At 47.5% G+C, this 15,116-nt stretch overlaps 1 protein-coding gene across 2 annotated transcripts in view; it reads left to right on the forward strand.

Annotated features, from left to right (window-relative positions):
• Positions 1-15,116, forward strand: part of FARP1 (FERM, RhoGEF (ARHGEF) and pleckstrin domain protein 1 (chondrocyte-derived)) — a 236,731-nt gene that overhangs the window by 167,602 nt on the left and 54,013 nt on the right. For both annotated transcript variants that reach the window (XM_011933812.1, XM_011933813.1), the window contains exons 6-12: positions 2,760-2,874; positions 3,701-3,848; positions 6,410-6,505; positions 7,987-8,150; positions 8,847-8,915; positions 12,140-12,215; positions 13,734-13,980. In XM_011933812.1, the coding sequence (XP_011789202.1) occupies positions 2,760-2,874; positions 3,701-3,848; positions 6,410-6,505; positions 7,987-8,150; positions 8,847-8,915; positions 12,140-12,215; positions 13,734-13,980 (915 nt within the window). The remainder of the gene's footprint in view (positions 1-2,759; positions 2,875-3,700; positions 3,849-6,409; positions 6,506-7,986; positions 8,151-8,846; positions 8,916-12,139; positions 12,216-13,733; positions 13,981-15,116) is intronic.

The following is a 15,116-nucleotide window of genomic DNA, read 5'->3' on the forward strand; positions in this document are numbered from 1 at the left end:
TGTCTACAAAAACAAAATTAGCTTGAGGCCAAGAGTTCAAGACCAGCCTGGGCAACATAGTGAGAGCCTGTCTCTACCCAAAAAAAAAAAAAAAAAATTAGCCAGGTGTGGTGTGTGGCGGTAGTCCCAGGTACTTGGGAAGCTGAGATGGGAGGGTCACTTGAACCCAGAAGTCAAGGCTGCAGTGAGCCATGATCGCTCCACCGCACCCCAGCCTGGGTGACAGAGCAAGACCCTGTCTCAGAAAAAATAAAAGGAAGTCAGATCTTCAGTATGTGTCTGTCTTCAAATTCCAGAAATTTAAGGAGCAGCCTATTTCCATATTTCAAAGAGGAGAGATGTGAGGAGCAAATAAGTTTCATAGTCATGTCACTGTGGAATGACAGGAGGGCAAGAAAAGACAAGCGACCCAGAAGAAAATAGAATTAGGTGTCCCCACCCTGATGCCAAAGGATTAACTGGAGCATTTGGCTATCTCTATATAGAATGATGGGAAAGAGTGTGTTCTGAGAATCATAGGAATTAAGAAACCCAAACATAAAACTCACAGGACATTTTGGATTTAAGGAACTCCTCCATAGACAGTCAAAGCTCATTATTCTCAGATTCTGTCTTCGCAGATTTGCTTATTTACTTGTAGCCCCCAAATGAACAGTCATGTGCTTTCACGGTCATTTGTGGATATGCCCAGGATGGTGAAAAATTGTAGTCACCTGATGTGCATTCCTAGTGGAGGTCAAATGAGGCAAAGTGCTGCCTTCTGGTTTTTTTCTCGTACTGTTAATAAGTATCCTTTTTATGGTCTATTTAGTGCCACACTTCTCGCATTTTTGTGCGTATTGTTGGTGATTTCACTGTTTGAAACAGTCCCCAGGCGTTGTGCTGAAGCGCTGTCTTGTGTCCCCACGTGCTGTGCCATCTGCCTGATAGAGCAAATGTGTGTTAGGTAAGCGGCGTTCAGGCATGAGTTCCGCTGCTCTTGGCCATGAGCTCAGTGTGAAGAAATTGGCAATGTGTATTTAAGATGGCTTTCAACAGAAACACACATAAGACACGGCCAGTTAACTAAAATGTTGTTTCAAGACTACTGTAGGAACCTCACCCCGTATTTCCCCTAGGAGAAATGATTCAGGAATGGCTAATTCAGTGTTTATGGGAACCTTATAGATCACAACTGCCTCGAATAATGAGCATCAACTGCATTTCCTTGGGACCAGATAGAAGGAATTGCAGAGAAGCCAGGCCCTCTATTGTCAAGGCGACAGATAATGATGGCAGTATGACCAGGCATGCCCCCATTTCTGTGCTATTTTCTGTGATGGAGGGTGGCAGTTTTACTCTATTTAGGAAGAGAGAAATCAGTCCAGAAAAGGCAATTAGGAAATAGTGTTGTTGGTCTTTCAGATGATGAGGAAGCAAGTAAGGGAGGGGTTCTTCCAGCGCCCCAGCTGCTGCCAGGTGTGGTGGCATGGCTTTGGGCAAAACAGATATCCTCAGTGGGTATGATTGATGACAACACCCAGGCCATGTCCTGCTTGATTATTGGAGTGCATTGCCCTAGGTGTGACAAGCTGCTTCATGTGACAGAATGAAAGGTGAGTTTCATAGCAACAGTTCCCTTGGTTTTTATGGAAACAGCTGGGCTCTGGTCATTAGGCTATTTTTTATTAAGCTTGTTTTACAGTATATGTGATACAAAGAAAGAGGTGAAAAGGTTTACTGTCTCAGAGGTGTAACAGTGGGTGTACACACTGACCTTGAGCTAGTGTTGTTAAGGCGCAAGTCTGATTTTAAAGCTCTATCCTTTCCTTTCCACATTCCAGCAGTATTGAGGACTATCTTGAGGTTATGCGAGAAAACAAGGTTATGTGAGAATCATATTTCTCATAGATAAAAACGTGTAAGACTTTGCAATCTGATCTGGTATTTCTGACAAGACGACGAAAAGTTTAATAAACTCATAATTTTTTAAGCGTTGGATTATCTACCTTTGCACCCACTGACAATCCTCCTTTCTCTACATGATAAAGCATTTGGGTTTTGCACTAGTCATTGCTAATATATAAGTTTCACTTTGATTTTTACAGAGTCTGAAGTTTCAGGGCTTGTTAGGAGGTCATACGGTTATCACCCACATGTATAGAATTTACTGCCAAGAACCTCCCCAGGCGGATGGGGAGAAAAGAAAAATCGGGAGCAGGTATGGCTGAAGATGGATGATTCTGAGGTTTTTTTTTTTTGTGGACACGGAGTCTTGCTCTGTCGCCCAGGCTACCATGCAGTGGCATGATCTTGGCTCACTGCAACCTGTACCTCTCAGGTTCAAGCGATTCTTCTGCCTCAGCCTCCCCGGGAGCTGGGATTACAGGTGCCCCCCACCACGCCCAGCTAATGTTTGTATTTTTGGTAGAGATGAGGTTTTGCCATGTTGCCCAGGCTGATCTCGAACTCCTGACCTCAAGTGATCCGCCCGCCCTGAACTTCCAAAGTGCTGAGATTACAGAGGTGAGCTACTGCGCCTGGCCTTGAAGCTTCTTTCCGACTGTTAGAGATGAGGAGGAGTGAAAACTGTCTTCTCACGTCACCACAGTTGATAAATGTATCCTCGCATCCGGTTTCTGAGATCTGACCCTTCTGACGTTCCCACCAACTGGACTCACCTTCTCTTGTCTGCTAGCTTGTTTGGCTAGCAGGGGAATATTGACAAACTGGGAAGCGTCCTTCCTACGTGACCTGTTTTTCTTTCTGTTTCTTTTTAGCTGAGATTGGGGATTTTGATGAAGCCTTGGACAGAGAGCACTTAGCAAAAAATAAATACATACCTCAGCAAGACGCACTAGAGGACAAAATTGTGGAGTTTCACCATAACCACATGTAAGTCTCATTCTTGGCTCCACACTCCCCTGAGCCGGTTCTCTCTGCCTCCAGCCTACATGGGTGTACATCCCAGCCACCCCCCACAGAAGCTATGGTGGAGAAAAACACTAAGGGTGAGGGGAAATGATCACAGAGGCTCAGTGGGATGTGGTGATTCATCCTGGGCTCTCAGAAGCACAGGTCACCCACTGAAGCCTGGAGTTTAAGGATGCCCAGGCTTTGGAACAGAAGAGAAAGTAAGAGCAAAGGTCCATCCAGTTATCATCCTAATGAGAAATTGGGAAAGGGACGTGGTCACCTTGGGACAAGGTCAGAGTATCATAAAAATCCAGAACCTTCATAGCATCTCCATTTTTGTTTTTGTTTGGATTAATAAAACATTTCCAAAGGACTCATGGTGCTTTTTGTTGTTGTTTTAAGGAAGCATTGGAGCCTGACGGCCATATGAAAAAGTGTTCTCTTGAACTATTTTTGCAGGTTTCGGTTATTGAAAGCAACTAAAATCTTGTTTTAACACAGTGGTGTTTTGCTTTAATGTGACCTTAAAGGAAACTCTTTGAGATTCCCCCCCCCCCAAAAAAAAACAAAAACTGGCTGAGTCTGGAGACTTTTGGGGTTTTATGTTCCATGGCAATGGAGCTTTTGTCCAGCTGCTAGTCTTTGGGTTACAGTGAATGGGAGGTTGGGTGTCATCTGATCAGGTAGCCCCAGTGTTTGTGATGAAATGCCTTTTTATTTCCCAAGAGAAGCTTCTTAATCTCAAATTAACAGACACAGGGAATTCAAATCTCCTGGCCTTTCTCTTTAATTTTTGTTTTGTCAGTGGACAAACACCAGCAGAATCAGATTTCCAGCTCCTAGAGATTGCCCGTCGGCTAGAGATGTATGGAATCCGGTTGCACCCGGCCAAGGACAGGGAAGGCACGAAGATCAATCTGGCCGTTGCCAACACGGGAATTCTAGTGTTTCAGGTGAGAGCCTTGAGAACACCGCCCGCTTCCCTCGGTGATAGAGAGAGAAGAGCTGGCCCTTCAACTCTGATTCATATTCAGTGGGCCAAGACCTCTGATCGTTATTTTTCGGCGAGCAAAGAAAAATTAACCTCATCTCAGGCTTTCTGTTTCCCAGGCCCTCAGCTCCCAGATTCTATTTCACTTACCTTTGCCCTGTTTGGGGAATCCATATTACAGATTTGTTTGGTTTTATTGACTTTGTAGCATCACAGAAGCATGTAGCTCTCTGTGGACCTACACTTTAGAACACAGTGTAATGGAATCGAGACTTTAGGTCCCCGAATAAACACCTTTTTCACTCTTACGATGATACTTTGCTGTAATGTGATCCTTTTTTCCACCCCCTAACCCAGTTTGGGTTGAGCCAGCTTGTTTGGTTGGGACTTCAGATATACTTAAAGAGTGTTAGGCACACTTTTAAGATACAGCAGTTTTATAAATTCATAAAAGCCACATTCTTGCAGTTTTGTAGCACAACACATACTGCACTTGAATTCTTATTTGTATTCTACTTAAGGACATAGTGATTCTCTGCACTCTAAAAGGTGTGCTCTGTTGATCATTCTGCTTTTGGACTGTTTAATTGATCATTACTTCTGTCTTAATAGCCTTATTGAAGTATTGCTGACATACAATAAAGTGCACACACTTGAAGTGCATAGTTCAGTAGGATTTTATTGTATATGTGTATATCCTGTAAAACTCCCAACAAAACCAGCAGAATGAACATATTCACCCCCAAAAGGCGGTTCAGTACATTCCTTTTCAACACAAGTGGGTAACCTGTGCTTTTAGTTTCAAATGGATATAGAGAAAGCACCTGCCCTTGTCATGAAATGGGATCAGATTTCACCCAGTTATGAAGTTGTAAATGTGTTCAGGACCTAAAACCCTTTTTTGAGCTCTTCCAGGTTTGCATATATTTCCCCCTCATCTTTTACCAAAAGAGTTCCAGTGATTCTGTGTTCATGCACCAGAAGTTTATGACGGCATAATTATTACAGAATCACATCCCAAGAAGAGTTAAGCCGGCTTCCTATCAGGTGGTAGGGAGTGACATTGTGAGAGCAGTGTGGTATTCAAGGCGGATTTTTTCTCGACAGTTTTTGACCTGCATGCGTAGCCTCTGAGTACCTGATAAGAGAAACAACAATAGGCCGGGCGCGGTGGCTCACGCCTGTAATCCCAGCACTTTGGGAGTCTGAGGCAGGTGGATCACCTGAGGTCAGGAATTCAAGACCAGCCTGGCCAACATGGTGAAACCACGTCTCTACTAAAAATACAAAAATTAGCTGGGCGTGATGGCATGCACCTGTAATCCCAGCTGCTTGGGAGGCTGAGGCAGGAGAATCACTTGAATTTGGGAAGCAAAGGTTGCAGTGAGCCAAGATCGCACCACTGCGCTCCAGCCTGGGTGACAGAGCAAGACTGTCTCAAAAAAGATGAACAATAAAACCAAGTGGAGTTTTCAGTACTATCATTAAATTTCAAATCACAACCCTGAACCATTTCTAAAAAGTATTAAGAAGGAAAAGAAGTGTCTAACAATTGAATTAATGTGCTTTGATTGTGTTTGACACAACCCTAAGTATTGGGAATACCTGGCTAACGTAGTCACCTACAAAGCCTGTGTCTCGGAACCCACCTTCTTGCCAGTGCCCCATTGCTTCTTTCTTGCCACGTTGAATGAACAGGCCTGGTGTTCCAGTGGGCTCCAGAGGAATTCTAATTTCAGCTGAGACTGGGCAGATGGGAGTTGGTATCCAGCAGCTCCCCATTGTTTCTCCACCTTGGTTGGAGACGGTGACTACCCGGCTGCCACACAGGATGAGGATGTGTGAGCCCCGCCCAGAGACTGTGCTGGCCTTGAAGACACACGGCCGGCCTGGCCTCCCACCCTCACTTCTGCCGGTGCTGTTGGAAGCTTGATGGGCCCAGGAACCAGACCAGCGTAGAGGAAGCAGGGAGTTGACTGCAGACCTGCTGAATGTTAACCATAGCTGCCAGGAAGGCGTGTGCTTGGAAGTCTCTTTCTGCCACATTAAATGTGTCATTTGCGGCAAATTAAAATATATCCATGTTGCAGTTTCCGTGTCTATAAAATGAAAATAATAAATCCATCTTGCTGGGTTTTATCATATAAGGGTTGTTAAGATACGGTGTATAAAGCCCTCAGGATGGTACCTGGCACTTCATAAGTTCTGGCAGCTAATGATTGTGGTGGTTGTCATGGTTTTTATTTCTATTTATCTTTCTTCTCATCATTACCTTGGCTAGTTTCCTCTCTCCTTAGAGGTAGACTTAGTTTGAATGCCAAAATCCTGTAATTAGTGAGAAATAATGATCCAGGAACAGGTATCATCCGATAGCCACAGATCCTGTGAGTTCTCTGCAAAAGGCATCTCGACTGAGCAATCGCCTGCCAGCCCTCTTCCTTTAGCTCCCATAAGCAAAGCAGAGCAACTCATAAGTTGCTTGTTATGCATTTCCTGGCTCACTGCTACTGTCTTTCTTTTTAGGGTTTCACTAAGATCAATGCCTTCAACTGGGCCAAGGTGCGGAAGCTGAGTTTCAAGAGGAAACGCTTTCTCATCAAGCTCCGGCCAGATGCCAATGTAAGTGGTCCCGGTGGGAGAGGGGACCCATTGAGCCATGGGATGGCATGTGTCTTGCAAAGGGTGGAGGTCTGCACTTGGCAGGGCTTCCGCTGAACCTGTGGCCAGTGCCACCCAGGTGCTTTGGTCCACATGAACGCCGAGCGTCTCCAGGACAGATGTATCCAAATGGTTGGTAACTCTAGGGCTGCCATCATTGGTAAACAGAGAGCATAAAGGAGGTACACGAATGTGTACCTGGGGAGAGGGTCATTTCCCTGCACAAATCCAGGCAGCCCCTCCTGACAAACAACCTGGGCTGTGCTGTTGCTGCGCATCCAGCCCCAGGCTACACCTGGAGACCCCATTCAGTATCCTGCCCTACCCCAGGCATAGACTGACTTCCCCAATCCCTGCTGGAGGCCCTGAGCCCCCAGTGGAACTCATTTGCATGGGCTAATTAGGTCTCCTTCCCCACTTACTTCCCACAACACACCTAACGCTGTGACCCACACCAGGACTGGGACGGGAAGGGAGGAGCAGCCTCTTCTTTGTCTGCCGGAAATGGTGACGGAGGAGGTGGGTTATGTGCCCTGGGCGTCTGTCCCCAACCAGCATGTAGAGTTCTTTTTCCCATAGCAAAGAAGATGATAAATGGCAATCAGGCTTACAGTTTAGGTACAATCTGGGTTCAGCAGGCTTTCATGGCCCAACCTGGGAAGCATATACCCATTTTAAATGGTTTTCCATGGAAAAACTCACTGGAGTTCCAGAAAGCTGCCTTATAAATAAAGGACTGCAGCACAGCTTGTTTGTAAATTGGGTCCACCCATAACTGTGAGATCCCCCAAAATAGTTGGAACTGCTGGGAATGCTAAGGACGGTAGTAACTTTGGTTTATATAATATGGCCACTTCAATTGGGAGCAAGCAATTTCCATATCCCCTTTCCAGAATCAAAGGGCATGATTTTTTTCAGCCGAGAGTGATACTTCTGTGCTCCAGAAAAAAAAATTTCATTTTCTCTGTAGTTCCTGGGGTGGCCTGGAGCCCGGAGTCATGGGCGACTTTACAGAGAAACCACGTAAGAGCCAATGTTGACACAAATGTGAGGAAGAGGATGAATGTTGAATTTCAGTGATTTTAAGGAGGCAGGAAGGGACTTCCAGTATTTGGGTTTTGTTTTTCAAGGAAATGTAAGCAAAGTAAACATAATTTGTACATGATATCTGTCAAAAGATGGTGTCCCTTCCATCGAAGCCACGTGACCGTTTCTGTTACTCATCTAAGAGATTCTCTGGGGAAGAAAATGATGGACTAGGGACTGCATCTTGTCCTTAAGAATAACTAGAGTTTAGTAAGTCTTCGCGCTCATGGTCGTGCTATAATAAAATACACAGCGAAAACTTCATTGGACAAAGCTGTGTTCTGCCCCTTTTCTCCTGTTTCAGTGACGTATCTGTGGGTAATGGAAAAAACCAACGTTGTATTTTCCCTTTTTAGAGTGCGTACCAGGATACCTTGGAATTCCTGATGGCCAGTCGGGATTTCTGCAAGTCCTTCTGGAAGATCTGCGTTGAGCATCATGCCTTCTTCAGACTTTGTGAAGAGCCCAAACCAAAGCCCAAGCCCGTCCTCTTCAGCCGGGGGTCGTCATTTCGGTTCAGGTGAGGTCGCCACTTCGTGCCTCCATTGACTGGGCGCGCGTTTTTCCTCTTGCCTCTCACAGCTGCTGTGACACGCAGCAGGTAGGGGAGGTGAACGCTCATCGGCCTCCGGGAGCTGTGGCCACGCGGGGGCGCTTGCGTGGTAATCCCAGTGGGCTCTGTTTGAGCAGCAGAGAGGCACTAGGCAAAGCCACCCAGTCCTGGTAAACGCCTAGCGGGAGTCTCTAACTCAGAAAGGATTTCCTCTCTCTGTAGAGGTACAAATGTCTTATTAACATTTGGTGTTGCTTCATAGAATATGTGGACTTGCACGTTATTAGTTAACTTTTCCATTCATTTTTAACAAATCATTGTCTGCCATGTGTCAAACACTGTTCCAGGCGCTGAGCCCAGTGATCCCTGCCTTCATGAAAGGTACACGCTCTTGGGATGGTTGCTTAGTAACCAAACACAGTTATCAAGTGGGCTTAGTTAATTGAACATTTTTTTTGTATATTCAAGGAAAATATCAAGAGACTGAATGGACCCAAAAATACAAAGTCTGTTGGGATTGCTTTTAGTCCTGGCTAGCCAAGAAATTCTGCATCTCTCCCAGTTAGGGAAGGAGGGAAAGTGAAGCCTCGGGAGTATCATTTGCGTGTTTAAATGAGAATGCCTTGGTATTTCTCCCCTTCCCTGTTGTGGTCTCTGTTTCAGTGGTCGGACTCAGAAGCAGGTTCTCGACTATGTTAAAGAAGGAGGACATAAGAAGGTGCAGTTTGAAAGGTAAGAGAAGCTTCGATGCTGCTTCTAGTCTGAGAAGGCTCAGACTCGCCAGGTAATGTTTGTTGCTGCTAAATATTTCTTCACCCAGACTTCAGACTTGGTGTCCCTTGAGTTGTAAATGACAGTCTCAGTCACCCTCAGCAAGTCCAGTGTTAGAGATGAAGGTTTTAGAGCTCAGGGGCATGCCCTGGAGAGTGAGATGAGAACAGACGAGAGGACCAGGGGAGGCGGGAGAGGACATTAGTAAGGAGAAGGAGAGAAGGGCTCAGGATATCACCACGGGGAATGAAGTGTCATAAAAACTAGCTCAGTGGTGAGTCCTTCAATATTTTGGGATTTGTACTGAAAGTATGTCTGTGAACTTTTTAATTAAGTAAATCTGGATGAACAGAAACAGGATTTTTTTTTTTTTCTCGAAACAGGGTCTCACTCTGTCACCCAGGCTAGAGTGCAGCGGTGTGATCACAGCCCACTGCAGCTTTAGCCTCTGGTACTCGATCAGTCCTCCCACCTCAGCCTCCTGAGTAGCTGGGACCACAGGTGCCCACCACCACTTGTAGCTAATTTTTTCTCGAAACAGGGTCTCACTCTGTCACCCAGGCTAGAGTGCAGCGGTGTGATCACAGCCCACTGCAGCTTTAGCCTCTGGGACTCGATCAGTCCTCCCACCTCAGCCTCCTGAGTAGCTGGGACCACAGGTGCCCACCACCACTTGTAGCTAATGTTTTGTAGAGATGAGGTCTCCCTGTGTTGCCAGGGCTGGTCTCAAACTCTTGGACTCAAGCTATCTTCCCGCCTTGGCCTCCCAAAGTGCTGGGATTACAGGCAAGAGCCACCATGCTCAGCCAGAAGCAGGATTTATTATTGCTGTTGTTGTTGTTATCAAACACTTAAAGCCCTTAGTGTGTGCCAGGCTGTTCCAAGCACTAGGCCTGTGTGAACTCATTGAGTCTTCACCTCAGCTGTGTGAGGTCAGTGTTCTTTTATTCCCTTTGTAAAGATGGAGCCACTGAGTCCCCAACAGGTTAAATAAGTAGCCCAGGTCTCATAGCTGCTAAGCAGCTTCTGGCCAGCCAGCTCCTGAGCCCAGTGCTCCAGGACGGAGCAGCAGAACCTGAGGAGGGTAAAGGAACAAAGCATGGGGCCTCGAGCACTAGTTAGTGCATGTAGGGTTTTTAAAAACCTTTTTTCGTTTTCATACATTTAAAAAATTATAATAAAGTACAGAGAAGTCAGCAAACACCCAGATTCTTACTACTTAGAATTAACAGCCATTAACAGCTGGACACATTTGTTTCTGGGGTTGTTTTTTCTTCTTCTTTTATTTGCAGCTCTCGTTACAGACGTGGCAAAACCCCGTGAACCACCAGCTCTAGTAATTTCCCTTCTCCCCTCCTCGGAGGCAGCTGCCAAATTTAGGCTTCTTTCTGTATGCATCTTACTGCATCCAAAAAGAGTGTGTAGAATTGCTGTGGAGGCCAGGCACTATGGCATATGCCTGTAATCCCAACACTTTGGGATGCCGAAGTGGGTGGATCACTTGAGCTCAGGAGTTTGAGACCAGCCTGGGTAACATGACGAAACCTCATCTCTACCTAAAAAAAAAAAAAAAAAGGAAAGAAATGAGGTGGATGTGGTGGTGCAGGCCTGTGGTCCCAGTTTCTTGGGAGGCTGAGGTAGGACGATTGCTTGAGCCTAGGAGGTCAAGGCTGCGGTGAGCCAAGATTGTGCCACTGCCCTCCAGCTCTGGGCCACAGAGCGAGATCCTGTCCCAAAAAAAAAAGGAATCGCTGTGAGTGTGTGCTTTTCATTCATATTAGTACTCTCGTATATAATTCTTCATCTTGCTTTTTATTTATTTATTTATTTTTATTTATTTATTTTTTTTGAGACGGAGTCTCGCTCTGTTGCCCAGGCTGGAGTGCAGTGGCTGGATTTCAGCTCACTGCAAGCTCCGCCTCCGGGGTTCACGCCATTCTCCTGCCTCAGCCTCCCGAGTAGCTGGGACTACAGGCGCCCGCCACCACGCCCAGCTAGTTTTTTGTATTTTTTAGTAGAGACGGGGTTTCACTGTGTTAGCCAGGATGGTCTCGATCTCCTGACCTCATGATCCACCCATCTCGGCCTCCCAAAGTGCTGGGATTACAGGCTTGAGACACCACACCCGGCCCATCTTGCTTTTTAAATACTACTTTTTTTTTGAGATCTGTTTTAAGGGCCATACGGTAGTATGAAGATACTGCACTGTATTTCTCTGATTCCCTATTGAGAACCATCCAGGTTATTTCAGTGTTTCATTTTGATTTTGCTGAAATAAACCTGCTTCTGTGGCCATCCCTGCATCTTCCTTCTACCGCAACTCTGTGGTGCTTTCTCATGCCCTGTCTCCAGAAATGTCATGTTCAGGAGGTTTTTTTGCAGGCATGTGTGGAGATGAATCCCATCATTTTCTTGGACAGTCAATGGTTAGTATTTGAAGACCATGTAAGAAGTAGCCCAGTTCTCTGTTTCAGAATGTGGATCTCTAGAGCTTTTCTGTGCTAACCTGGAGTATTTTGAAGAAGAGCTGGATATATCTGGGAATAGAATCTATATTTATACAGTCTCACGAATTTCAGGACCTGAGCATTTGAGTGCCTGTTTGATAGGGAAAAGGGGAATAGGCAGACTGAGAGGGAAGAGATGAAAGAGACGTGTCAAGATGCTGTTAAAGTCAGTTCCTTCTACTGTTGAGGGCAGGCCTTTTCCTCTGAACTTACCACTTTGATGGAGTGAGCGGATGAGTGGTAATTGCCTCTGTTACAGAACTGATCCAGAAAATAATTACCTAAAGTACATGAATTGATTTCATATTGTTAGACCATAGCTGGCCATTCAGAGCACGGGAGGGCCCAGCCACGTCCTCCCTTCTCTGTGACTTTCCCCTTAACTAGAAAGGTCCTGCTCAGTTGCTAAATGTTTCTTCACCAGCTGCACCATGAAAACTACCAAAAGGGCTTCTGAGAACTTCTCCAAGATGTAAATAACCCTTGGGCCATGCAAGTGCTATCGAAGGATGATTGCATGTCTGTTTCCAAGTAGCATTTGTAAAGGCGGCTCTGGGTACCATCATTATTGAGGAAGGCACTGATGCGTCCCACAAAAGGACCTTTGTTTCATTGAAAACAAAAAAGAAACAAAAACCTCACCTAACATTAATGACCTTCTTGTGTGATTTTTGCCAGGAAGCACAGCAAGATTCATTCTGTCCGGAGCCTTGCTTCACAGCCTACAGAACTGAATTCGGAAGTGCCGGAGCAGGTCAGTGATGGCGCTGTCCTATGATAACTCTGCTTTTCCCCACACTTCCTCCACGGAGCCCTGGGCTTCATAGTGGAATTTCTGGTTCTCCGTCCTTTCCTTTGGGGTTTTTAGCAGATGAGAATCTGATTATGGGCCTTGGCTTTGACCAGACATAGGCTCTGTGCCGTGTGCCCGCAGCCTGGGCTCAGAGACCCTGGAGTGTGTTGTGTTTTCAGCTGCCTTCTGATCTCCCATGCGGCACTCTAAGCCACTGAGAACTCAGCTTAGCAGCGGAACCATCGCTGCAGTGGGCAGAGCTGAGACCAGCTCTCCAGCTAAATGGGTCCACGTGGGAAGAGATGGGGACCCGCTTTGTAACCAATGGATGTAGCTCCTGCCTGGTGCCAAGGCCAGAAGCCTTTGCTGGCACAGAACTGACCGGCGAGTTCCCAGAGCTTGTATTACAGGGCAGTGACCACAATTGGCAGTAAGAGACATTATCACTCTTGCTCTGAGGGTGGCAAAAGCTCATTTTCCCTGGAGTTGGTCTCTGGGTAAGTTTTCAGTGCTTTCTTTAAAAGAGAAAAAGAAACTTGGGGAAGAATATGAAGGAGGTTTCATCGTATGCATCCAAAAAAACCCCTTTCCCCATCCAGGCTGCCCTGAGAAGTATAAGTGTCCTTTGTCATTTTTCTGATGACTGTGGCAACTTGCCTTCAGGGGTCCCTGATGTGCCTGCCCACCCTTCCCTGGAGACCCCCTGTGGGCTGGAAGGGCTGTCTTGTTCCATAGAAGCTTTACAAGCCCAATATGAGCCAGGCGTGGTGGCTGGCACCTGTAATCCCAGCACTTTGGGAGGTCAGGGCAGGAGGATCACTTGACCCTGGAGTTCAAGACTAGCCTGGGCAACATAGGGAGGCCCCTGTCTCTATAAAAAAAATTTAAAAATTAACCGGGTGTAGTGGCACATGCCTGTGGTCCCAGCCACTTGGGAGGCTAAGGTAGGAGGATCACTTGACCCCAGGAGTTCAAGACCAGCCTGGACAACACAGGGAGACCCCATCTCTAAAAAAAAAAATTTTTTTAATTAGCTGGACATGATGGCGCAGGACTGTGGTCCCAGCTACTTGGGAGGATTGCTTGAGCCCAAGAGGTTGAGGCCGCTGTGAGCTGTGATTGCAACCACTGCACTCCAGCCTAGGTGACAGAGTAAGACCCTGTCTACCCCTCCAAAAAAAAGAAAAGAACAAACCCCAGCATGAGTCGGTGGGCCTTGGAAAGCAGAGACCGGGCCTGGCTTGTGCTGCCAGGAACAGTGCTGTCAGCCGCCACGCCCAGAAAGAACCTTCTGGATCACGCCCAGATGTGCTTTCCTGACTGCTGTTATATCAGAGCACTTCCGGGCAGTCCTCCCGCCGCAGAGGCCTCGGGTGTTGAGCTTCCGGGAGGCTCTGGCTTTCCTTTTCTTATTTCAGCCTTGGAGTAACAGTCTCCCTCTTCTCCATCTCTCTGCACCCTTTTCCCCGCCCCACCCAGTCTCAGCAGAGCGCCAGCCTTACATTTGGAGAAGGTGCCGAATCTCCAGGGGGCCAGAGCTGCCAGCAAGGAAAGGAACCGAAGGTTTCCCCGGGGGAGCCGGGGTCGCGCCCGAGCCCTGCGCCGAGAAGCCCCGCGGGTAACAAGCAGGTGGACGGAGCCGCCTCGGCGCCCACAGAGGAAGAGGAGGAGGTCGTTAAGGATAGGACCCAGCAGAGTAAAGCTCAGCCCCCGCAGCCAAGCACAGGTCCAGCATCCCGGGCTGCCACAGGCAGCAGTACTTCCATTCCTTTCATTGACTGCAGTGACGTAGATAGTGAATACGACCTTCTTAGAGAACAAGCGTCCCGGTCCCGGTCCCAAACAAATGACAATTATGAGGGTGATCTGACCAGCGGTGTCTATCTGCTGTCCAGGGACGAGGGGCGAAGAGAGGCTAGGCATAGGGCTTCCCCGCACTCTGCAAAGTCCTCCCGGCCTCCTTCCAGAGAATTCCTTGATGACGATTCAGCAGACATAACCTTTGATATGAGCGGGAGCCCTCGACTCCCAAGGCATAGCTCTCTCATAGATGAAATGTTCAAGGGCTCTGCTGGTCACAGCCCCCTGGCCACCCCATTGTCTCCCAGCAGCAGAAGTTCAAGTCCAAATATGAGTTGGGACAGAACTGGGTCTCAAGGCTATGTTTCTGAAAATGGACATGACCGTAGAGAGGGGAGTATGGGAGAAGACACTCTCCCGGGCCAGGGTCCTCCTTGTGAACACTATTCCCCCACCTCGCCAAGGCCATACTTGTGGAATCTTCCTGGTAGATACAATAAGTCAGAGACAGATCCACTCATCCTTAGCCAGGTAGCGTTTACCCCAGAGGCCATGGATGGGCTTGGTGGCCGTGGGAAGGGGGGGCAAGCCAGTGCAGCTGCTCCCGAGGGTAGAAGGCTGGCTAATGGCACCACCCCTGTGGGTGCAGCCTCCAAGGTCCCTGCCGTGCAGTCAGTGTGTGCCAGTGGCATGGCAGGGCAACTGGCACCTCTGCAAGTGACCGAGGGCTCCACCAGCAGTGGGACGGAGTCCAGTGAGTCAGACTCTGAGATGCTGAGCCCCGGGAGGCAGCCCCTCGTGTTTGGTAACCCTGCAGTGCTGTGTTCCCCGTCCCTCCTGAGAAGCCAGGGGTCCTTGGGTGGCCTGTATTTGAGTGAGGAACCGGAGGAAGATGAGTGAGGAGGCCAGGAGGCAAGTCTTCAGCCCGAGCAACCTGGGGTCACGAGACCAGGGTTTCCCTAGAGCTGATCTGTTCCAGTGACACATTCATTTGTAGTCTACATTTGTTAGAGGAGGTTTTGGACAGGCACATGTTTGAAAGGGTCTGCCTGACTTCTAAAA

Source organism: Colobus angolensis, unplaced genomic scaffold (genome assembly GCF_000951035.1).
Source record: "Colobus angolensis palliatus isolate OR3802 unplaced genomic scaffold, Cang.pa_1.0 Scaffold13, whole genome shotgun sequence".
Classification (NCBI taxonomy): domain Eukaryota; kingdom Metazoa; phylum Chordata; class Mammalia; order Primates; family Cercopithecidae; genus Colobus; species Colobus angolensis.